The sequence below is a fragment of the Pteropus vampyrus genome, unplaced genomic scaffold (assembly GCF_000151845.1).
Source record: "Pteropus vampyrus isolate Shadow unplaced genomic scaffold, Pvam_2.0 Scaffold37, whole genome shotgun sequence".
NCBI classification, from domain to species: domain Eukaryota; kingdom Metazoa; phylum Chordata; class Mammalia; order Chiroptera; family Pteropodidae; genus Pteropus; species Pteropus vampyrus.
In genome coordinates this window covers 7,188,513-7,213,810 of record NW_011888818.1, presented here as the reverse complement: position 1 = coordinate 7,213,810, position 25,298 = coordinate 7,188,513, and the positions used below count along the sequence as shown (strand labels likewise).

Below are 25,298 nucleotides of genomic sequence, written 5' to 3'. Positions count from 1 at the left end.
CTTGTAGACTATCACATCTATCCCTGAAGCCTAGCCAGTTAGGTGTGGTTTAACTCCCCTACCACTCCCTCCACCCAATCCTGTCTTCTTGTTGGGAATCTGACCTCCCTATTGGTTCTGTCATACCTTTAAACTGCCTGCTTTGTGACATCATTCTCCCACCAAACCTACCACCACCTGGTAGAAGGTAGGAGTTTCCATGGAGCTGTCTGTAAATAAAATTGGATCATCGCAAGTGACCAGTGACCAGTGTGACCAGTAACCTTCTTATTGGGCACATGCGCACTTTGGCTTCAGCCACTCAGACGTCCTCTAGTATCATCCCATCATCCCTTGTATCTGCAATTGATGTTTCTTCTTCTTCTCTGACCATGTCAGGTAAGAAAAGAAAGTTTTTAAAGTTTTTCATTAGATGTTTTTTGTCCCTAAATATAGCAGTAGAGTCAAAATAACATAGGATAACGGGGGAAAGTATTAAACTAGAAATCTGGAAACCTAATTTCAGTTTTAATTTTGACATTTACTAGCTGTGTGACTTTGGACAAGTCATTGACTCTCTTACAAAATCTGTTTTTTCCTCATCTGTTACATTAGGATATTAGATTGGTTGTTACCTCTAATCCCTTTCTTTTCTAATATTAAGTCTTAAAGGACACCCATATAGAAAATGAAATCAAAGACTTCTTGAGAGTGTTTCAACAGAAACAGAGAGAAAACCTAGGGTGACATAGAAAACCAGCAATATGTACACGAAGTCTCATGTGTAATAGTCTCCCACCACTAATATTTCAACTTTACTATTTTAAATTAAGTGCTATTCAAAAAGTAATATTCACCTGTCTTGAAGTTTTCTATCTAAACTAGGTGAAAAGAGAAAATAAGGAAAGAGTACGGACAGTGCTGGGCTATAGGGAGGCAAGTATTAAAAAGTAAGGAAGTTTAGGATTGTTTTCATCAGCACAGCCCAACAGGAACCAAGAGGGAGAAGAAAATATAAGAATGAGGGAACAAAAAATAAAAAAATGAAGAGGGAGAGCATGGAGGAGCTCTCAAGAACAAAAGAAGAGGTAGTTTGGGATGACGGAATGTTGAAGGGAACTGAAGATTTTAAATTAAAGCAGAAAGAGCACAGGGTGAAATCTGCTCAGAGCAGGATATAATAAAGTTGATTTTAGCAAATGCTTACATTAATTGACTAAAAAGGAAAGTAAGGCCAGAATAGGGTATTACTAGGAAAGTATCTTATCAAAGAAGTCATATTCAGTTTGTGTTTGTGTTTTTCTGTTACCTCTCTGAACACAGATGGCACTTGACAGTTTTAAATATAAACATTTTAAAAATATATTTTAGAAATGATGCTTCCTATACACAAGAAACTAATAAAGGTAGTTATCTAGGAGGCTGGAAGAAACAGAATTTCCAGCGTTTCATTTCATTCTGATTTTTAAACTATGCAGATATTTTGCTTATTAAAAATAAAATTAAGTTTTTTTTAATTATATCTCCTACCTTGAATCAGAAGGACTAATTCCTTTGTGTTACTGCAGGTTCCAAGTCAAAGCTGCTTTCATCTTTACAGTTATTTTCTTCCTAACTCAGAGAGCGTACTAACAAACAGCCATCATCTCTGTTTAGATTTTTAGCTACCTAAAAGGAAAAAGAAAAAGTCAAGCCCCACATCTCTAATTTCACATTTATCTAAAAACAGTTTTGCTACAGCCATGCCACCCTGAACAAGCCCGATCTCATCTGATCTCAGAAGCTAAGCAGGGTCAGGCCTGGTTAGTACTTGGATGGGGGACCACCTGTGAAGACCAGGTGCTGTAGGCATAAAAAAAAAAAAAAAAAAAATAAGGGATTGTAAGATGACAAGGTCCTTATAATCTGTGAAGTCAACCAGGGGTTGCCACACCTAAAAAATAAATAAATAAATAAAAATAAAAACAACTTTGTGGATTCCTCTGGGTTTTCCTACATTAATTTTTTAAACTTGGATTCTAGCAATGATGGATTTTAAGACTTTGGAGATAACACTTCCTTGGATGTTGAAGATGATTATAATCTAGGTTTTAAGATAAATACAAAAATCTTCACAATACTTTTTAAGTGTTCTTTTCTGTTTATTATGTGGTTATGTTAATTGAAATATATATTTCTACTAGGCTTAATATCTGTTACTTGCTGGGTAACATTCAGAAAAACATGAATGAGCACAATGATGGAATTTCTTGCCACTTATTTAGCTCTCTGCTTTGTACTAATTTTTACCAAAATATTTGTCTACATACATTGGGGCTACCTATCCATTCACATTTATTGCGTTTTGCTGCTTGTTATGCAATTTTCCTGATATATCTTCTCTGTATGTAATGTCTAGGAATTCATTCAAAATCATCATTTTTTGTGGGCTGTTTTTTGGTTAACAGTATTCACTAAAAGAGTAGGTAATATTCACTTTTTTAATATTGTATGTATGATACAGAACTTCACTTATTAGTAAGTTTATTATGCTTTGATGCTTGCTACATACCCCAGTTTTCATTATCTCTATATTTCTTCTTCATTCTGATACATTTTTCATGATTTTTCTTTGTTTTTCTAGAATTTATTGTATCTTTTTTCATATAAATCACATGTAATATATCACTTATTCATGTATGAATTATTATTGTTATTATTATTATAACCACTTTATAGATGAGTAACCTAAAGCTCAGAGAGTTTAAATAACATTTTTCTCGCAAAAAGAATTTCTTGAGAAACTCACTCTCTGATAGTCATTTTGAGGTAGGATCAGAAACCAAGCTTGAAGCGGATAAGAATGACCCTTTAAATTTACCAACGGGAATGAGCTATATGTGAATTGTAGGGAACAGCATGTGAACTGCATAAGCAAAATGAGACACTGAAGATTACAGTGGTAATAGCTGTACTGTCTTCTAATGGACAAAAAAAAAAAAAAAAAACACCTATTTAGAAGTTCTATTGCTCCCAGTTTGGAGCAATATAATGCTCAGAGCAGAGTCCTAGCAAGGAAGTCAGGATGCTTAGGTTATATAACCTGGTGATGGTATTAACATAATGAGAGAACCTGAACAAGTCTATCTGACCTATCTGAGTCTCAGTTTCCTCACTTATAAAATGAGAATGTTAGAGCAGAGGTTCTCTAAAGACTCCTGGGTTTAAAATGTTTCAATTCTAGGAAGTTGCATACAAGTCAACACTAGTGCAGCCTCAAGGAAAAGATAGGGCAGGGAGCATTTGCTTCTAGCCTAGAAAACCATGTACGAACCATACCACTTGGGTCTTTTGCACATTTGTGCCAAAGATGGGAGCACAGACAGTTAATACAAAAGAGCAGCAAACTGCTCTAATACTTACAACCACCATAAACTGTTTGATTTTTGCTATTTCAGTGAGTATTGGTATTAGAGACTTCCTGATAGTAACAACCTTAAGATAATGCTACTCCTCAAATATAGTAAGAGTTTATCAAGCCCATTGATTTTTTTCATCACCCTCTTGTTCCCTACAGAGAATTTCCAAAATCCACCTTTACTTGGAACTCCAAATTCTCTGCAGCTCTCACTTCCTGTAGTGAGCAATGCAGCATCTCTAACAGGAAGTGTCTGCAATTTCTCCAGAGTCTCTGCTCCAGCTGTCAATTCAGCATGGCTACTGCCATCAGCCTCTGGCACCTCTTTTCAGCCACTCATGGGTAGTGCCTACCTTTACCAACATTGTAGCACAACTATGTTGTCTGGAGTTACTGGTCAGAGCCAGATTTCCACTTCAGCCGCTACCTATCCAGGGATTTTTGAATGGGATATCACAAGGGGCACTGAAAAGAAGTCGTCATCACTTGGAGACTTCACTGTAACTGTTATTGATCAGGATGCAGCTGTTTCTTCCATGTCTCTGGCATCCCCATATGATAAAACTTCGGATGCCAACAACATGGTCCCTCTGTATCCATCCCTTTCTGCCAGTCTTGTTCAGGGGACACCATCTCAGATTCCAAATCAGGGACATAGCCTGTCACTTCCCTACCAGGAAGGAAGTCAGGTATATTACTATAATCAAGGCACACTGGGGCCTTTACTGTCTGGAGAAATTGGCCCCTGCCTGCAACCCTGTGGCTCCACATCATACACAGGGAGTAGGGCCTCTGCCCCTCAACCAGAAATGGTCATGGTACTGAAAGAGGTTCAGCCTACAAATGTCCTACCACCAGCCTCCGCCTCTGGAATCTATTACTCTGTGTCCGCTCAACCCATCACTGAGACAAGTTTTCAAGGTGAGTACAAACAGCAAAAAGAGAGAGAAGTATGGTCAGCCTTAAAAAATAAGGCAGATCTGCAGCGGGGAAGTGGCGAGTCCACAGATAGGTAGAATTTAAGTCCTGAGATTTCAATAACCACTGCCCTCACTCAGTGCTCTCCACTTTCGGACAGTATATAAGAACATCTAATAGAGGTGGTAAGGTGGGACACTGCAATGGCCATGTATGCTATATATATGAGAACCCCAAGAGCATACCCGATCAGTCCCACTGCACTACCACACGGTAATGAACTCCCTTCTCTGATCTATTGCTTTAGTCTCTTTGGAAGGCATTTCAGAATTCTCATTTTGATAGCGTCAGTCTAACTTTCCCTCATTTGCTTAATTTACAACGGGACATTGTGTTCCAAGATCTTGCCCAGAGCAAGCAGGCTGAGAATCTGTCCTTGCTTATACATTTCATCAGGAAGAGCTCCATTCCCTCTCCTAGTTTATGGTGTGAAGCATTCTTAATTCTCTTAGGAAAGTGGAAAGAATTGCAAGATTCCATATGAGAATGCTAAGCTTGTAAAACATTTTAGAAATCACTTTTATTTTTTATTTGATGTATCAAAACGCTGTGAAATATAAAGAAAACCAAGAAACAATGACATAAATGCTCACCAGTAAGAACTAGAACAGTTCTTCCTATATTTTAGCATAGGGCACTGTCCATGATCCTTAGGAAGAGTTGGTAGAAATGCCTTTCCTATTGTCGGAAGGTGCATGATTGCTGCATTGGTGATAGGGGGAGCATCTTACCAGGGACTGACTTCTTCCTTGGTTCCTTTGTAGTGATGGAAACGTCCCTGGGGATGGAGACGTCCCTGGGATTGCAACCTCCAAGCCAAACATTTTGTCTACCACAAACTCCAGAATTGCCCAAGTCCTGCAGTAGCAGAAATATCCAGATACTTGAGAGTAACCCACCACCTGAGCTTGGGGACATTTCAATGGTAGCTCCAGTCCAGAGTTCTAACAATCTCTTAGCACTGCCTCCAGCTCCAAGCCAGGAACAAAAAGAGAATAAGAATTTGGATATTAAAATTAAACTTTCAAAGCCTCTGGATGCCTACCAGATTCCAAGAGAAAACCACGATCCCCCACTGCTCCCTTTAGAAATCCCTGATATTCACCAGCTCCTGGCCTGCATTGATCCCCTTGGCCAAGAAGAGCTGCCTGGTTCTGAAAATGCTGATCTGGGAAAGAATAGCCTGAGTCTTAAGGACCAAGGGACACTTGAAAATGGGATTGAATCTAATGATGATTTTGCAGACATTACTACACTGGTGGAGGATATTCACCTTCCTCAACTCTTCAATTCCTTGAATGACCTTGATCAATCCAAAAGTCCCAAAGTGATCAAAGTTAAAGATAGCAGAGCCATCGAGTTGAACCAGGTGCAGGAAAAGTCAAATGTCATAAAGGCTCCCTCTGATCAAGCTAGGAAGAACAAACATAAAGCTTCTGAGCCTATCAGTGGTGCTCCCAAGGCCAAAATCCAGGCTAAGAACCCACAGTGCCTGTTAGGGGGAGATGTGGTTATTTGCAATGCTGCAACCAGTGACAGGGCTGTGAATATGGCCAAGCATTCTAACAGCAAACCTCAGAAAGTTGCATCCAGCAGGATTAGCAAAACTAAGAACCATGGGCAGGAAAAGACCAAAAAGAACAGAGAAAACAACTCCAAGAAAGCCGAAGAGAGTAAGCAGTCAGGGAACAAAGCAAAAGCAGAAGAGAAGCCAACCATTCCCAAGATGAAGCGGAAAAAAAATCAACCTGAACTGAGCCAAGAGACCTTCAAAAAGCCTCGAAGCTGCCTAGGCATGCACATGCTGGAGTCTGTGCAGGTTTTTCATGCACTGGGGAAGAAGAGTGATAAGAAAACTGGACTCTCTTCCTCCTGGGCCCTGGGAAATTCAGGCAACTCCAAAGGCCCTCAGCCATCCCCAGCTATCAAACGATGGCTGGATACCCCATGTGAGTGCAAAGGTCCTGAGAAAACTCAAGTCAAACCCCAGAAACCAGATGGCAGTTCTGAAAATGAATGTTCATCTCCATCCCAGTATGAGCTGCCACCTCCTGGGAAGGTCAAGTTGGTACCTTTGCCTTTTCCAACCTTGGACAAGCCTCAGGCTCGACCTGTTTCTCGCAGGCCACAGTCTCTGGCATCGCATCGGCCTGCTGTGGCTTACAATGCCAGGCCTGGTTCTACTAACACATCTCAACCTACTGCAGTCAATTCATCCCGGCCAGCTCCTGCATCTTTAACAGGTCCTGCCAGACCATCTCGGCCAGTTTTGAGCAACCCAACCCGACCAGGTTTGACGAACCCTACCCGGCCTAGTGTCTCTCAGTCTGCTGCTTCTAGGCCTGTGCCCTACAAAACATCATCCTGCACTTCTCTCCAGCGGGAGCCTGTTCCCACTGCTGTAACCAAGGTCCAGTCTCCACCTAAGCCTCAAACCCAATATCTTATCCAAGACTTCGGCTTCCAACCAATTCCATGGAGGAAACCGAACGTCCCTGAGCCAGTGATGTCAAAGCCCATCACAAAAGAGCAAAGGCCAGAGCGGGAGGCCATGAAAAGGAAGGCTCAACAAGAGCGTGAGAATGCTGCCAAATACACCTCTTTGGGGAAAGTGCAGTTTTTCATTGAGAGGGAAAAAGATATGGAAATTGCTCGATACTACGGCTATGCAATATAAAGTGCTAGGATTGTTGCTGCTCCTTTAGATACCAGCTGTTTTTCCATAGATAGATATAATTTCTCTATTTATTCTGATATATTTTAAAACAATAAAACTAAAATAAATGTAATAGAATTAATAGATGAGTAATAAAGAAGCCTTTTGAGTTTTGAAATGCTATTAACTGTGGTTTTTCTTTGGTGAGGGTGGGGATTAAAGGTTGTATGAGAAAGAATGGGAAGTTTAATGAGAGAATGAGGGCAAGGTGATAAGAATTGAGGAAAGAGCAAGAAACTTGGTCCAGGGCCAAAAGTGGAGAGATCTTCTAAGTTTACAAAAAGAAGCGAGAGTGGGGAAAATGGCAGAAGCGGCAGGGTCTGAGATTAGGGTTAAAAGAGTAAAATTTGAATAGGGTGAACATAGCAGAAGATGAGTCTAGGTTGGCCAGGAGAAATGTAAAAAGTCTCTCGTGGAGGCAGGCCTTATGTCTCACAACCACCAGATAGGTATTTTAGAAAACAGATTCAGGACACATTTCCAAAAGGTTTGGGTTGTCTTTTCCATGTATAACTGTAGTTGGAAAAAGTGAGTACAAATCAGGGGAATCGAGTGGAAAGAGTGGAAAGGGCTCAGAGTTATTCCTGGGGAAGCTGCTAACAGGGTCCTAGTCAAGTGAACTGCTACAGCAGGAGGCCCACCCAGAGCAGGCATGGGATCTAAATGATCATTTACTCAACACCTATGCAACAGGCCCACTAATGCAGTACTTCAGTTAACCTTCACAACATGCAAGGCCAGTGTCACTATGCCTCGAGTGAAGTTCAGCAATGGGCTGAGGTAACATTGCATGTGGTGGAGCAAAGCCTCAATTGGAGGCTTATATGCCTTCCCAAGTCCTCAATATTTGCAAGTGTCTGTAGGGGGCCAACATAGCTTTCAGAGCACAGCATCCAGAGGTTACTGGTAAATGAGATCAAACTTCGGAAGGGGCCTACATATTAACTTGAGGGGCCGATCAAGTCCCCCTCCATCAACCGGCCCGCACGTGCCACCTTTTCTAAATACCGCCATCAACTGAAGCCCACGAGAAAAACCCGCCGGAAGCGTCCATGTCCACTGGTTGAGAGCAATGGGCGCGCATGCGCACTGGGCTGCTGCTGAAATAGCCCAGAGGACGCAGGCGCCAGTTCAAAGGCGCTTCTTCAGAGACCTGCGGGCCGCTGGAGGAAGCAAGGGATCGGGGAAAGTGGGGGTGGGTGGGCATGAAAGGGAATGGAGTAGAGGAAGGGGAGATATGGAGATCCTCACCATGAGAAAATGTTTTAATTTATTTTTTTATTGAGATTTAATTTACATACCATAGAATTCACCTTTTGAAATTATGAATTCAGTGGCATTTAGAACAATCACAAGCTTGTGCAACCATCACCATTATCTAACACATAACATTTTTATCAACCCAAAAAGAAACTCTCTTAACCATTAGCAGTCACTCCTTGCTCCTTTCTGGCTCCAGTCCCCGGCAAGCACTAATCTGCATTCTGTCTCTATGGATGTGCCTTTTCTGGACATTTAATATATATAAAATAATACAATATGTGACTTTTGTGGCTGGCTTCTTTCAGTGTCAAATTTTCAAAGTCCATGTTGTAGCATGTGTCAGTGCTTCATTTTTATAACTGTGTTATATTCTATCATATGGATCTACCACATTCGTTTATTCATTCATCAGTTGAAGGACATTTGAGTTGTTTCCACTAATAATTTACATTTATTGAAAGTTTATTTTGTGCCAGGCAGCACCAGGCTAAATTACACATTTCACAGATAAGGAGATAGGCTTAGAGAGTGTCAAATATTTGCTCAAGATTAAGATCTAGCAATTGGGGGAGCTGGGGTTTGAACTCAACTAGTCGGACTTCAGAGGTAATTCACATTCATTCCATCATTCAACTAATATTTATTAAATATTGCAGGTACTCAATAAATGTTAGTTGAATGATGGAATGGATGTTTTTCAGAGTAGAAATATGTGCAATTCTATCTCACATTCAAAGTTATAGTGCCTGGTCATACGCCGATATTTTTGCAAAGAAAATACATAGACCAAATATAAAATGACAAAATCCTTCAATCCAAAGTGTCCAATTAGAATAGCCCTAAAATTCCTTACTTCATTTAAATCTTGCTGAAATTTGTAATTTTGAGAATGGCACTGTTACTTAAAAAGGCTTTGTTATTAGGAAATAAATTATATAATTCACCTAAATAGCAGGTAACAAAAGAAAATATGTCTCAAATAAAATTGACCCTTTATGTACATATTTAAGCATTGCATTAATACACATATATTGAAAACCTTTCCAAGCACGCATAAGAATTCATTTTCCCAACTAGATTTTTTCTTGTTGACAGAAGATACCACTCTTGAAACAAACTGTAGGTGGAGCTCCAACTCTGAGATTCATCCTAATGTTACTAGTTTTACTGTAGCCGCCTTCTCAAGGAAATTCTTCATCAGGTAATTCCAACTCCAACTGAAAAGGAACATAATTTGCGTTCATTTGTTATACACAAGTGTAAAAGATCCCAGTGCACTTGCTGCATTTCCCTTTTTTCAAATAGCTTATCCCATATCTTTTTCTAGCTTGCAGGACACTTTTGGGAAAAGGCTGTTCATATATTCATACATACACATATACACACACAGAATGTGCTACTCTATTTGTATTTGGTGTAAATAACCGTCTTATCCTGGGCACAGAGGCAAAACCTGTGTCATACAGATCTTTGTGTCCCTATTGCTCTGTACAGTGACCCTTAGAAATTAAACATCCATTTTAAATAAATTTTATTGGTGTTCTGACATTACAAATTAACTTTAAGTTCTTTTCTAGGCTATAAAAAGTGACTGCCTAATACCTCAGGCCATCAATTTTGTGTAGAAATTAACACAAACAAGCCAAAATTTTCTATTTTCCTTTCCCTGATTTAGAAACCCTGGTTAGTTTAGCCAGGTACTTCAGATCAGCAATTCCTCTTCAATGCTGGATTTGTACGTGATAGAGGGACTGACAGGCAGCCCCACTCCAAATGAAAATAATTCTAAAAAACAAGTGCTTTCCTTTACCAAAATGGCCGCCGTCGAGCTCTCTCCTCATTGGTCGGATTTTCAGCAGGTGGCTGTTCTAGCCCCGCCCACCAATTGCCCACAGTGTCCTAAATTCTTGGGATTGTAACTCTTACAGACCAGCGGTAGTGGGTGGGGCGGACGCCGGATGTGACGTTCACGGAAACGCCGAGTGCCGTCCGCAGGGACAGGTGGGAAAGGGTCCCCGGAATCGAGTGGGGACGGGGCACTGACCGTGGTCAGACTCAAGCGGAGTAACCGTTGTGAGTGTGAGGCCTGCAGCTTTCGCCGCCCCCTGGTCCCCTGCCCAGCCCGTCGCGCGCGAAGCCCCTGGCGGCTCCGGTCCCCAGCCAGGCCCAGCGCGTCCCCGCCTATTGCACTTGAAATACCCGAAGACCGGGGATGATTTTGTCCCGGATTGGCAATTTGGGCTTGAGTTCCTTCAAGATAGGGACCTCAAGCAGCTGTCAGGAGATCCCTATTCACTGCGTACGCCCCCTCCGTTCATTCCTGCTACTTCCTTTCTCGTCGTCTTTTCGCCATCAGCCCTTCACCACACCTTCCCCCCCTTTTGCGGATGCTGATCTCTTTGGAGTGTTGCTCGGCCCTGTAGTACCCGGCACCGCTTGCTGGCCTTGGGAGGGGTTTTCATTCTGGACTCCAAAGATCCTCTCCTGAGAGGTACTGAGGTGCAACAAGCATCCTCTGCTTCAGTCAGCTTTAATGGGCCCCAGACTGAATTTACTTAGTAGACAATTTGGGGTGTGTGTGTGTGTGTGTGTGGTCGATTTGCTAGCAGCTGTATAAGACCGTCTGTGGGAAATGGAATGCCTTTGCATCTCTGGCAGTATCCACAGCTTTTGTCCTATTAGGGTGTTTTAGAAAGGAAGCTTGGCGGAGTAAGTGTGACCTAGACAACTGGCCAGGAGAAGACTATCTCTGACGGAAGAGTTGCAGTGGGAAACAGAAAAACAGTAGATAAACAGGATCAGAATCCTGACTGAAGCAATCTATCTCTATTGGAAAAAAGTAAAGTTTAAGATTGAAAAGGCAAAAAGGGCCAGTTGTCACAGGGCCTTGAATTCCAAAATGAATTCTACCATAGCATGTATATTCTAAAGAATGCCGGTTAGGATGTACTTTAATTCAGTGTGTATCAAATACCCAGATTCTTTTTGGAAATGTTGTAGAGTGATATCTGATTAGAAGCTAGGATCTGATTCTCATAGCAACAATATCTAGAAAGGTTGTAGAATTACTGCAGTTTGAGACCTGGGGAGAGAAAACTCCCAGGTTTTTTGTTGGGTTTTGTTTTTTGCTTCCAAGTTACCATTGTACCCTTTTGTTAGTCAAACAAGGCTTAGTCTTTGAAGATAGATTTGAATAATTTTTTTTCAAGATTTAAGTTCCTTGCCCTGATGAATGATGTAGATTGACTGGAATAGTGGTTTAGTGAGCAAAGTGAGGCTTATGAACGTTCATTCTCAGACCAATTCCCCTAACTTTGTGCTCAAATATGGAAAAGTATACCACAGAAAAATGTCAGTTACTTTCAGATTAAATAAAAATCAAACTTGAAGTCAGTTAACAATCATCATGAAAGTTCATTGACTTTACTCTTTCAAGTACTGGGGAGGATGGAAGTGAGTAGTGGGAGGAGAAATAAGGCAAAAAATGTAAGATGCTGTTCCTCCTTTTAGGGTGCTGAGACAGGGCCACCTAATAACGGGGAATGATTGGCATGAAGTGTAGAAGTGAATCCTCTGTGGCCCATTACAGTTATACTCCTCATACTACCTAATTATGACAAAGGGACTGTGGATTTTTGAGTGTGCCAATCCTTTTATCATTGTGATATGGGCTTCTTTGATGTTCCCAGCCTTCTTATGAGAAAGGGACCTTATTTAATATGAGCCACAGCATATGATATTTTTCTCTTAATGTCTTTGTAAAGTAGAAGTTTGCAAGATAAACGCACTGTGTGCTAGTTTGTGCTGAGATGATGTGGGCCACGGTGTTGATGCCCTCTTTTTTCTCTTTTCTGTCTTAGAACTTCTTGGTCCTGATGTCTGACCATGGAGATGTGAGCCTACCTCCCGAAGACCGGGTGAGGGCGCTCTCCCAGATGGGTAGTGCGGTGGAGATAAATGAAGACATTCCACCCCGTCGGTACTTCCGCTCTGGAGTTGAGATTATCCGAATGGCATCCATTTATTCTGAGGAAGGCAACATTGAACATGCCTTCATCCTCTATAACAAGTATATCACGTAAGACACCTCCAGTTACCTTTTTATTTTCAGTGACTGATGCCTCACTCATTTTGCTCTTGTGCTCATTTGCTCAGAATTGCTAAAGCTAGAGAACTTTACATTATTATCATTAATCATTTTTTTCTGGCAGCTCCTACTTATTGGCTGTCTTTGACATTCAAAAGTGTTATTTTAATGACTCAATAGTTTCATGAGTAAGAGACCTAGCTCTTTGGCCTGTGCCCACATGGCCCAGCTGTTAGGTAAGAGACTTGGTGCTTAAACCACATATGTTTTGTGTTGATGAATGTTTTTCCTGTCCTCTCCCTATTAAGGCAGCCAATCATAAGATTAATGCTGAGACTTAGCAGAGCAAAAATTCCTCACCTCTAGTAAATTGAATGATTCAAGAAAAAGTTTTTTCTCCTTAACCTTTATCATAATCATGCAAATCATCAAATAAGTATTGACCACCTACAGTTTGTGTGGCTTATCATAAGACCTTTCCCTTGAGTTGCTTAGCATCTCAGGGTGGGCAGCAAAAATGGAAGATTTCTGTACAATTAATAGGGAACAACTTCTAAAGTCCCCATGATCATGAAATGATGTGTAATATAAGAAGGAATAATGTTTAATTCCCAGACTTGTTCTTTTGTAATACCAGGACCTTTTAAAAGATAATAATGATTACAATGTATTTGTATGGCTCTAAATCTGAATAGTTCATAGAGTATTTCACTTGCGTTATTTCATTTGATCTTCACAGTTCTGTGTACATTGAGTAGTATTCTTGTGTATTCTCCCATTCTATAAATAAGGAAACAAACTCAGAGTTTAGTGATATGATTTGTTCCACAGTTTGGAGTGACAAAGCCCAGATTTTCAAACTCTAAATTCAGTATTCATTCTACAACATCAGTCCTGTTCTTTTTGTTTTTGTTTTTTTTTTTTTGATAGTGTTGTTTGAGTTGAAGGTAGTCTTTTGAGATCATAGCCTTAAGCCACACTGACTATTTTTTTTATTATTGTTTTTTGAATAGATAACACGTACATATGGTGCAGAATTCGGAAAGCACAAAAGGGTATAAATATCTAAAAGCAAAGTCTCCTACTATTCCTCTTTCCCCCCAAACCCTCAATTTCCCTCCTAGAGACATTCCCACTTAGTTTCCTGTATGTCCTCCCAGAGATGATATATGCACATCAATTATATCACAGTAAGTTTTTGATCACATACTACTCTAAAGCAGAGGATGTCAACATCGATATCATTGACATCTTGGGCTGAATAATTCTTTGTCATGGGGACATTGTAGGGGGATATCTGTCTTGTGCATTTTAGGGTATTTTTATTGTCCCTAGTCTCTATCCACCAGATGCCAGTAGCACCTCCTCTCCCACAGTTGTGACAACCAAAAATGTCTCCAGACATTACCTGATGTTCTCTGAGGGGCAAAATCGCCCCAGTTGAGAATCAATGCTCTAAAGAAAAGTGGGTATTAAGAGTGAACAGCCTAGGATTCATATTGTAATTTTAGAGAGGAGAAAAGGGACTGTTTTTTGTTTTGTTTTATTTTTTAATTTTAGAAATGGTGCCTATTTCCTCAAAAATCTGTCATTCCGTCCATGCCATCATACTTTATCAAGTGATCTCAATGATGATAAAATTTCATATAATCATAATTACATTTCCGCCTCTCTTTGCTGTTTTGAGTTTTTCATTCCTAGACACAGTGGACACAAAATTTATTTTCCTAAGAAGTCTCTTTGGCTACTGGCCCTCTTCATATACTCCGCTGCTGATAGAAATAGTATTCTTGTATATTTCCAGTAATCTTGTGGATAGTTCTCCCAGAATGAGACCCAGGGGTATAATTCCTTTGGGAAAGTTCAGTAGAATTGTGGAATCACTCTACCAGATATTTTCTAAAGGGTTTTCTGTGTCCTGTTGCCCTACACAGAAAGTGCTTCAAGGGCAAGGACCATATTCATTCAACAAATACGTATCACATAGACCTACTATCTATGTGGCACTGTGCTGGGTCCTGGATACGTAGTAAGTAAAATGGCTCCTGCCCTCATTGGTGTACCTTTCTAGTTGTGAGAGAAGACAGTAAACAGGTAAACAAATAAATACATAGTCACAAAATGAGGAAAGTGCTATGAAAGCTACAGAGAAGGTGCTGTGACAGAGAATAACCAATATCTAATTCAATATCTAGTCAGGGTAAGGTCTGTCTGAGAAGATAAGATTTAAACAGAGACTTGAAAGATGCAATAGAGTTGGTCATTGTATTTTGAGTGTAGCAAGTAAGGAGAGAGAATGTCTTTCAGATGAGGTTAGAGAGGCAAGCAGGGCTGAATCATGAAAAGAAGTGGATGGATTTGGTGTTCTAGAGGTAAACACCATGGGACTTATTTTAAAAAGTTTGAGAAAGGTGGTATTAAGGTTGACCTCGAGTAACTTAGGATGTGGTGGTCCACTTATCGAGATGGGAAAAGTGGTATCGAAAGAAGTTGGGTAGTGGGTAGATTCCACACTGCATATGTATAATATCTTTATGTTTTTGTGGGTTTTTTTTGTTTTTTTTGTTTTGTTTTTTTGACTTGTTAAGATGTTAAATTTGAGATATCTGTAAGAAATCCAAGTTGAGATGTCCAGTGGGAGCTTGGATGTACCAGTCTGAACGCAGAGAAGTCTGGGTTGGGAATACAAACACAGGAATCCTCAGTATACAGGGATTCTGAAGCCCTGAGAACCACTGAGACCTTCTAGCACAGAGGTTCGTTGATAGAACTCGGAATCCATGAACTTGAATGGGAAAACTTTTCTTAATTTTTACTAACCTCTAATTAAAATTTAGCATTTTCTTCAATTTTGAATATAGGACTCAAATGACAGTGGTAGTAATATAGGCGTATTTTGGAGATATTGAAGATTCAGTTCCAGACCACTGCAATAAAGTGAATTTTGCAATAAAATTAGTCGCATGAATATTTTGGTTTCTCAGTGCATATAGAAATTATATTTACACTATACTGTGGTCTATTAAGTGTACAATAGCACTATTTCTAATAAAAACAGTGCATATACCTAAATTTAAAAATACTTTATTGCTAAAAAAATACTAACCATCATCTGAGCCTTCAGCTAATTGTAATCTTTTTGCTGGTTAAAGATCTTGCCTCAATATTGATGAAAACACAATATCTGCAGAGCACAATAAAATGAGGTATGCCTGTATTTGTAATTTTGTCATCAATAAAAAGCAAGATATTTTCATATCACATTACAATTGTTGCTGATATTTCAAGGTAGCATTTACACCCATGACTAGATCCTGTTTTTTAATACATTAATAATACATTAATAAATGCATTAATAAAGAAGCACACCGCAGTTTTTTAATATTTTGAAAACTGTATTTCAGTAGAATTGGTTTCTTTTATAATCCTTTGCAGTTTATGTTTTATCCTTTAAAAAATTGTTCTCAGGAGTCCATAGGTTTCATCAAATACCAAAAGGATCCACAGCACATAAAAGGATCAAGAATCCTTGATAATGAGACTGTAGAATAAAAAAAGGAGCCTTGGACTGAGCCTGAGATTGGTTAGTACATGGAGGGCCAGCAAAGGAGACTTTAAAGGAAAATTGACAGGCAGGAAGAAGTCTAGGTGTCAGTGGTGTCGTAGAAGCCAAAAGAGGTCAGTGTTCGCAGGAGAGGAGCCAGCAGGGTCAGATAGGTCAGATAGGTCAGATGAGTGAACAGTTGGGTATAGTAACATGAAGTCATTGGTGGTTTTGATAAGCAATTTCACTAGAAGGGTTAGAGAGACAATAGATTAGTGTGTGTTGAAAGGTGAATGGACAATAAGAAAGTGGAGACAGCAAAAACTTTTTGTAAAGGGCCACATAGTAAACGTTTTTGGCTTTGCAGGTCATTTAATCTCTGTCACAACCTCTGCTTTACAAAGCAGCCATAGACAATATATGTACAAGTAGGCATGGCTGTGTTCCAATGTAATTTTGTTTAAGAAAACAGGTAGTGAACTTGATTTGACCTACTAGCCATAGTTTGCCAAGACCTGGCATATTGTGTAGACATCTCTTTGTAGAAGTTTGGATAGGAAGTAAAATAGAAAAAGAAGTAATTGAAGGGGGACAAGGAGTATGTGAATGTGTGGTGTATATTTTAAGATGGGAAATTCTAGATCATACTTTTTTGCTGATGGAGAAGGATAGGCTGATGTTACAGAAAAGAGAGTTTAACTGTAGCAATAAACTCCTAAATAGGCAAGAGGGGATAGGATTAAGAGTACATGGATTCTCAAGCAGTTGATATTTTTCTGTGATTTGGTGTTACTTTGAGTGACATGAATGTCAGTGTTAACGGTGAGACATATGGAGAGTCTGTCCCTGTATGTGGTTTCACTAATAGGACCATTTAATATGATGGATGAGGCCTGGCGGAGAGTTGCATAAGAGGGGATGGGATATAGATGCTCATTTATTTTATTTGTTAGATTTAGGGTTTAATTTGGGATTTTGTTGGATTAGTGTGACCTGAATCAATAAAAGTAGCTACCTCCATTTTTCTTGCAGATATCTTCAGGACCCTGATTCTGTGAAGTGACAAACCCTAAGAGTAGGAAAAAAGTTCTAGCTTAGTATTCTTGGCCTGTCTTTCTATTGCATTTTACTTGGTCTATTCCTGTCAGTAACAATGGCTCACTTTGGCAATTATTAAACTGAGGAGAGAGGAAGGAGTAGGGCAGGCATTCACCTCTCCACTCCCCTGCCTCCCCCACTATTGAGTCACTGTTCTAGATCTTTTGTGGATCCTTGAACTCAGAAGTTTAAAAGGCATGTTTGTTCTTTTCCCAGGAGCAGTTCAGGCATCTTGATGATCTCAAGCACATTTACCCCCTCAGAGATTTTCCCTGAAGTAGGAATGCTTTGCCTTTTGCAGACCCTGGTATAGAAGGATATCCATCATATTAAAGCAGTACATATTTTCATGATGAGCATAGACAATCATCCAAGCAGTGGATTCTTTCACAGCTTTTTATGGTCATTGACTAGAAGGGAGTTGCAGAAGACTTAAGCAATTCCTGTCTGCTGTGTGAGCCTCCTATAACACCAACTTGCTTTCTGAAAATGTTCTGTCACCTGCACTGAAAATGGTCACAGCTAGGACTGGGACTTATAAACTAAAGAGAGTTTTCATCTATGATTATGCTTTTCTGATTAACTTTTTAAAGATTGGAAGAAATGAGAGTCCTTAATACTTTCATGTTATATAATTTCCACTTGACTTTTTAATTAGTTATTTTTATACACAATATTTGTTCATGATTAAAACCGTTTTTTTTTTTTTTTTTTTTTCCCAAAACATATAGCAAAGGAACTATTAAAGTGAAAAGTCTCATCCACCGGAAATAACCACTGTTATGTTTCTTGTGTGTACAAGAAAATGTTTATGCCCGTGTAAGCACGTGGACTCACATGTTTATCCTTTTTTCTCAAAGCATGAATGAAGTCATACAATATATTCTGTTCTACAACTTGCCTTCTTAACAGTCCTGTCTTTCCATATCTGCTCATAATGGTTTATCTCACTCTGCCTCAGGGCTCGTTCTTCTGCCTGAACAGTCTTATCCCAGATCTCTTCATGGCTCACTCTCTTCCTGTCCTTACTTAAGTGCCACCTTCCCAGTGATACCCTTAGCAGCCCTATCTAAAATCTCAATCCTCCCATCACTTCCTGTTTGCCTTCCCTATTAATGACTTTTTCTTGCACTGATTACTATATATTTTCTATTTTGTTTATTGTCTGTTTCCCTACTGTGATATACACTCTGAAGAAGAATTCGTGACTGTCATTCACTGTCAAATCCCCAGCCTTTACAATAATGCCTGAAGCCTTAGTAGATGCTCTATAAATATTTGTTGAATGGATGAATGAATGATTATGTTGCTTATCACATTTGGGTACACCATAACTTACTAAATAATTCCTTATTGGTGGACATTTAGGTTTTCAGTTTTCCCTACTTTTTATGAACAATGCTCTTTGAATAGTTATATATATATCTTTATACTATTGTGTAGGATAAATTCTTAGAAAAGGAATTGCAAGTTTAGAGGATATACACATTTAAAGTTCTTAATAGTTGTCTCCCACCTGCCTCCCTCCCCTAAGAAAAAAATATCAACTTATAGTCCTGCTAGGAGTGTATAAGGACATTCATTTCCCTACACCCTTGCCTACACTGGTTATAATCGACCTCTAAGTCCTTGCCAATCTGATGGATGAAAATGATATCTTAATTTCAGTTTCTTTTGTTATGAGTACCATTTCATAAACTTATTCACCTTTTAGCAATCCATCGTCTTAACCACTCGGCCACCTCGTCACTTATTCACCTTTTATATTAACCTTTTCTCCTTATCTTTGTTTTTCTATTGTTCTATTAGGTTGTTTTGCTTGTGCTTTTGCCAATGCATCTTAATTTGCTTTGGCACGTTCCCTCACTCTGGGCTGTAGCCAGATATAACCCTAGAGAACAGTGTACATCTGGGCCATAACTATTCTGTGCCTAGAACGTTTCTAGTCCCGGTGTTAGCATCTTCATCTCTTCTTCTTGCTCACATTTTTTGTTTATTTATGTGTAAAAACAACCATGTAAACACATAGTAGATGTTAGCTATGTTTGCTTAGCACTTTTTTTTTTATCTTTTTAAGCATACCAGCAACCCTATCAATGGTAATATTTTCTATTCTCATATATGTGTGTGTGTGTGTGTGTGTGTGTGTGTGTGTGTATAGAAACTGAGGGATGGTGAGATTAAGTAATTTGCCATAGGTCACATGGCTAGTAACTCACCAAACCAAGATTTGAGCCTGGACATGGTGGCTCCCGAGCCTGTTCTCCTAACCACTAAGCTCTGTTTCCTCAGTATGGAAAGGGGTTATTTTCTCCATTCTCCTCTTTCAAGAGACCCTTCTTCCCATGTGTCCCCATTCAGAAAATGGACAACAGTTGTTGAAAACAAGGGAAAGTATTCATGTACAGGTCTGGAAGTTTTATCCTTACTTATAAACTCGATTCGAATGCTTCACAGTCTAAATAATATAAAAAGATTTATGGTGACAAGTTTCACTCCCACTCTTGTCTCATCCACCCTGTTTCCCCTGCCTTCTATTTTTATTGGTTTCTGTATATACTTTCTATGTTTCTTTAGATATTTAAAGATAGAGTAAATAGATAGATATCTATATACATATATATAATTTTTACCCTTTCTCACATATGAGGTAGAATACTATATATACTTTTTTATACTTTTTTCCTTCACTCAGCTCATCCAGAGATTTTAAGTCTATTTTATTCATTAGATATTTATCGAATGCCTCTTTATACAAGGCACTGTGCTGATTTTAGAGGAATATACTAAGAAGCATAAGACAGTCATCTCTGGCCTCAGGGACATTACAGTCTATCTCTTCAAGTTGAGAGTGTAAGTGAACATAAAGTGTGGTGGTTTATATGACATGGATTTTCTTGGCGGATTCAGGCTTCAATATGAAGCACATTCAGCCTGCTAAAGTGAATGTGTACCTTCGTCTTTGATGTCAAGGCGAAAGAGTTACTGAATTATAAGTCTCTTAAACATAAGAACTGTGTCTTTTTATCTTAATATCCTCTTAGGACTTTATGACTGAACAAATAAATCTGTACTCCTTTTAAATATAGACTGCAAGGAAACTGTTTTACATCTTTTTCATAAACCCAAAGGGAAGATTTTTAGAATCATTTCGATTTTAGAATTCCTCCCTGCTTGAGGAGTCTTGTCAGATTCGATTGAAGTAAAATTTTCACATGTCAAATATAGAACTGAAGGAGGAAATCTTATCTATACAGGGTTTGTTTTGAGGGAAGCCACCTTCTTTTCCCTTTACTGAGGCTTCCTCCTCCATTTTCTCCTGCCCATAGGCAGAAAATGGAAAAGAGTCAGTTAATCTCAACTACAGCAGAGTATTTTAGGGCTGTGGGCAAGCTAACCTCAATTTATATGTTTTGGGTCTTGGCTTGTATTTATTACAAACTAATTCTCTTAAAAGACCCCTTTGTTCAGAACCCGTCCAGTAGTCGTGGACATTCCAGGAGCCATGTGGAGGCAGTGTTGTGTGGTGGTTAAAAGAGTAGACTGGAGCTGGCCTGCTGATAGTGAAATCTGAATTTGCCACTTTGACAGGATACTGTCAGGCTCTGACAGGATACTGGACTTCCATTCATTTTCAATGTCCCCAAGTAGACATCCTAAATGTTAGAGGTCTGTGAATTGGGTCAGTTTATTTTTCCCACTGAGCTTTACAGCCAAGGACAAGAATTGAAAGAGAAAATCTAGCACTTATGCTTCTCTAAACACTTTTCATTAGAGATCATAGTGCACATTAGACATGTAACATGCACATATTACACACGTTCTCAGTATGCTCAGTCTTCTTTGCAGGAACATGAATCCCAAAGGAAAAAAGCCAAAAAATTAAAGGTCACACAGTGGTAGGAGTAGAAACAGAACATGGGCTGTCTTTTAGCCATTGGCTGCCAAACGGTTCTCTGAAAAATGACTTGTGACAGAGGCCCTTTCCTTTGGAAGCCTATCACTGTCACATCATGAAAAGAATCTCTTTGGAGATATATTTTGGGGCACAGGATAGGCTTTTTTTTTTTTCCATCTTTTTTTGTTGTAGGAGTCTGGTGCTTGCTGCTGCAGGCCCGATTTGGGAGAAGAGGAAAACACTGTTGCTCTTTACAGGGCTAGAGATGGTTTGAGGAATATGGTCTGTCTGGGTGTGCCTGTCACCTCTCCCCTGCACATCTGGAAACTCATCAAGCAGTGGCTGCAGAACAAGGGAGTCGCACTTCTTAGGAGTCTTTCGAACATGTGGACATTTTCTTTGTATCTTAATCATTCTGATCTATTCCCTTAGGCTATTTATTGAGAAATTACCAAAGCATCGAGATTACAAATCGACTGTCATTCCTGAAAAGAAAGACACAGTAAAGGTGGGTCTTCACTTTCACCGTTTCCCATCTAAAAGCTTCAATGTGGCACACACTAACTTCAAGGTAAAAGTAATAGTGTCTATATCTGAGCATCAAATCCTGCAAAAGGAAATGAGGCCATTTCACCTAATCAGTATGAATAACAGATATGGTACAGTAGGGGGTATTTTAAATCACTTTCAGAAACGTTGCTTTTGTAAATTTGACTTAAGGCTTCTTTTTTACTTTTCTATTTAATTAGCTGGGAATTGTTCTAATTCTCAGTTTTTCGTGTGTGTCTCAGAAATTAAAGGAGATTGCATTTCCCAAAGCAGAAGAGCTGAAGGCAGAGCTGTTAAAACGATATACCAAAGAATACACCGAATATAATGAAGAAAAAGTAAGTATAGAACAACAAAAAAAGGAAATTATTTTGGTTTCTTAGGCTGTGGCCTGGGATTATAAAACAATATTTCGGCAGATCATGTGATTTGAATGTGATACTTTACTTTATTTGGCAAAGGCCAGAAGCTCAAAAAAACAGAACATAAGTGTTTAGGCTGAGGATTCTAACACAGATTTAGCCTGCTTATCCATGAGGGCAACTTTAGGGACAAAATATATTGCCTGGCTGCTGTATCTAGAGCAAGAACCTGAGAACAATGGAAATTCTCAGTAAAATATAGGTTTTCAGATTAGATAATTTGGCAGGCTTGATTCACATTTGGTTATACCTGAAACAGGCTATAACTGTTTGAAATAATTGATTTTTTTTCCAAGCCATTTTCAAATGATTCTTTTTAGGAAGAATCAGTTCAGGCATGTGGAGAAAATCCCAAGGCACCGTCAGTGGTCTGTGTCAGATGTGAATACACACTGCAAGCACTTCCACATTATTTTCTCCTGAGCTCTGTTCTAGACTCTGATGGTAAAAATCAGCAGAGGGGTGAACAGCTATGGGGCATATATTTCTAAGGTGCCAAGTGAGTGAAAACCTTAATGAAAGAGATTATTACCTGAATTTCTTGTTCATTAAAAATGTCACACTATATTGAACTGATCACCAGAAAAATTTCAGAGGCTTCGTTTTCGGAGGTTAAAATTCAGTAGAGACACCCAACATAGCAGCTATAAGTTTGGATTTGGTCCCGTTTTAAAGCCTCACTTGGGATAGAATGTATACATGGCACAGTTAGAGAATAAAACTGCATATGATACTAATTATGAGGAGCAGACAATAAGTTGCATCAAGATTTCAGTAAAGAAGAAAATGCATTAATTAGAGTCATCGAGAAGGGTACTGAGAGGATTGGTGCTTTAACTGTCCTTGAAAAATAGTTATGCAGTGGCTAGATAGACAGGAGTGGTGACTCTTCTGTGTGTGTATAGGTACTGAGGGAAGCATGAATTCTGTGTTAGGAAATCAGGCCAGAGCAAAAATACATTTTGGGAACTCCCCCTGTAAAAGCCTTGTCCTCCTGAGGTATGCATTCGCTTGAGTGTAGTGTTAGCCTAACTCCTATTCTTTCTTTGTAGAAGAAGGAAGCAGAGGAATTTGCCCGGAATGTGACCATCCAGCAGGAGCTGGAAAAGGAGAGAGAGAGGGTAGCACAACAGAAGCAGCAACAGTTGGAGCAGGAACAGTTCCATGCCTTTGAGGAGATGATCCGGAATCAGGAGCTAGAAAAAGAGCGACTAAAAATTGTACAGGAATTTGGGAAGGTGGACCCTGGCCTAGCCGGCCCACTTGTGCCTGACTTGGAGAAGCCCTCCCTAGATGTGTCCCCCACAGCACCTGTCGCATCCACACAGCCTTCGGACTGTAATACAACTGTAAGGCCTGCCAAGCCACCTGTGGTGGACAGGTCCTTGAAACCTGGAGCATTGAGCAACTCAGAAAGTAGTGAGTCCTTTTGCTCATGTCCTCTTCCATCTCAGCTGCAACCAAGTGGGATGACGTTCCAGGGGATTCAGCCTAAGATTACCTCCATGATTCTGCTCATTAGGCTCTGGTCACAGAAACGCATGTTATCGGCATTGCCATACTGTGTCCTATAATACTGGCTATGTTATGAAAGTGGCCTTTGCTTAAGCCATGTTATTTACCCTGGCCCAGGCTGATTTTCTAAAGAGCTAATAATATCCTCGAAAGTCACACCTTCAGCTTTTAAGAGTTATATAGAGATTTGAAATATTCACTGAATGAGAGACCACTGTTAGCCTTTTGTAAAGAAAACTTGAAATTTATTGCACCACTTTGCACTTTAACAACTGACTTCAAGAGGGAGAGGGCGGGGTGCCTACTGAGTTGTGCTTGCCCTGAAAGCATTCCTAATCTTTAAGGAGCTTAGTGAAGGTAAATATTATATGTAGTTGGTGATAATTCTTTCAAGCCATAAAAACTGTTGACAGTCTTTCCTCCTCTCACCATTGATTGACTACCTGAGAAAATAACAATAGCTGTAAAATGATGAGTATACTTTGATTATTAGAATAGATACTTTTGGATAGGAATATCCTTTCAGGTAGGCATTTAAGGATGTCAGCTTTGCAGAAGATCCACTTAGAGGACAATGTAAGAGTGGGCAAAGGGTGCTGGACTCTGAAGCCCGGCCTTTAGAGTTTCTTCTCACAAGAGAGACTTGTCTCTCACTACTATTCCTTCATACATTTTCTGTACTCTGGTCAAATTGGACTCTCATGTTCCCAAAATAGTCCCTGGACTGTCTTACCCAAGGAGATTTGTTAACATTTGCCCAGAAGGTAAAATCCTCTTTCTCTATCTCTGCCTTCCCTGCTTTTCTTAAAGTTTTTCTAGGTACACTTCCCTTCAATTTGATCGATTCTGTTCTTAAAACTCTCAGAAGTCTTACTATCTGTAATATAGTGGAGATCATTACCCGTTAGTGTAATTAGTTGTCAATAACTAGATTTTAACTTCTTGCAGGTTAGGGCTTGGGTCTTATTCCTATTTGTGTTCCTTGTGGGCTGAGCACAGTGTTTACTTGATATGCATTTGGTAAGTGATTATTGAATTGAAAGGGAAGGACTGTGCCAAACCTTAATCCGGACTCCTCACATACTGTCATCAGACTGCCATGTGACTGCTTGGCTCCTGGTCCGAAGTGGTTACCCCTCTAGCATTTCAGATCTTGCTGTCGAATGTGCAGAAGCAGAACATCCTTTTTCATTTGTTTTTTTTTTTGTTTTGTTTTTTGTTTTTAAGAAAATGTGACTGTGAAAGATAGCCTCTGATTTTAGCCTGCTGGCTCTCTTATGGAGTTTCCCCCTAGATTTCAGGGCCTGGGTTCATTCTTGACATTCTGAACCAGGCTTAAGAGCTGCTTTGTTCATGAGTGCCTTTTTGAGGACCAGAGTATGTTTTTTGTTTCATTTTACCATTTTAATTTTCTCCTAAGTAAATAAATTCAGAAGTAAGTAGTTACCCAAATTACTTCCTGTTATCTAGAATATAGCCTGGTGTGTTTCTTTGAAAGTCATATTCTTTGATATTCTTCTCTAAAATAAAAGAGATTTAAAATAAAAATAAAAATTTAGTTGAATGAGGTTTATTTTAAATCATTTATATTAGATGGTGTCAGAATTCCTGAATAACTCAGAAACGTCTTTTAAATTTACCCATCTTAACTTGAATGGTTACAGGCCCTCTTCTTTTCTTGAAATAATGTACTCCCAAACAGCTGTTGCCAGACGTTGGAGAAGAGACTTTACAATGCTCTTTCTCTGTCATTTAGGATGAAATTCCCACTCACTGCCCGAAGTTGGGGTGTTCCCAGTGATTGCTCTCTCAGGGCTGCCAACTCTGAGTCTACTTGGGGAGGCTCTGCCCA

General features: G+C 39.5%; 2 protein-coding genes and 1 pseudogene across 5 annotated transcripts in view; all 3 read left to right on the top strand.

The window, feature by feature from the left end:
- Window positions 1-278: 278 nt before the first annotated feature.
- On the top strand, window positions 279-7,031 carry CUNH2orf78 (chromosome unknown C2orf78 homolog). Its single transcript, XM_011358172.1, has 3 exons — window positions 279-378; window positions 3,536-4,297; window positions 5,119-7,031. Exons 1-3 carry the CDS (start codon window positions 279-281, stop codon window positions 7,029-7,031), a joined length of 2,775 nt encoding a protein of 924 aa, XP_011356474.1.
- LOC111738375 lies at window positions 1,712-1,830 on the top strand (annotated as a pseudogene).
- Window positions 7,032-10,215: 3,184 nt separating the features above from the next.
- The window catches only part of STAMBP (STAM binding protein), a 27,276-nt gene continuing 12,193 nt past the window's right edge, over window positions 10,216-25,298 (top strand). Inside the window, exons 1-5 of one of the 4 annotated variants that reach the window (XM_011358140.2) lie at window positions 10,216-10,334; window positions 12,194-12,411; window positions 21,393-21,468; window positions 21,752-21,847; window positions 22,984-23,350. In XM_011358140.2, the coding sequence (XP_011356442.1) occupies window positions 12,209-12,411; window positions 21,393-21,468; window positions 21,752-21,847; window positions 22,984-23,350 (742 nt within the window). In that variant the 5' untranslated portion in view covers window positions 10,216-10,334; window positions 12,194-12,208. Of the gene's footprint in view, window positions 10,413-10,481; window positions 10,825-12,193; window positions 12,412-21,392; window positions 21,469-21,751; window positions 21,848-22,983; window positions 23,351-25,298 lie in introns of those variants that run through there. The other 3 variants (XM_011358139.2, XM_011358142.2, XM_011358141.2) reach the window with 3 other exon arrangements.

Bases quoted from the DNA above. Each gene is read 5' to 3' on its own strand.
- CUNH2orf78 (XM_011358172.1), top strand. From the start codon at position 279: ATGCGCACTTTGGCTTCAGCCACTCAGACGTCCTCTAGTATCATCCCA. The intron at 379-3,535 runs GTAAGAAAAGAA...TGTTCCCTACAG, and splicing joins TTCTTCTCTGACCATGTCAG to AGAATTTCCAAAATCCACCT. The intron at 4,298-5,118 runs GTGAGTACAAAC...GTTCCTTTGTAG, and splicing joins CACTGAGACAAGTTTTCAAG to TGATGGAAACGTCCCTGGGG.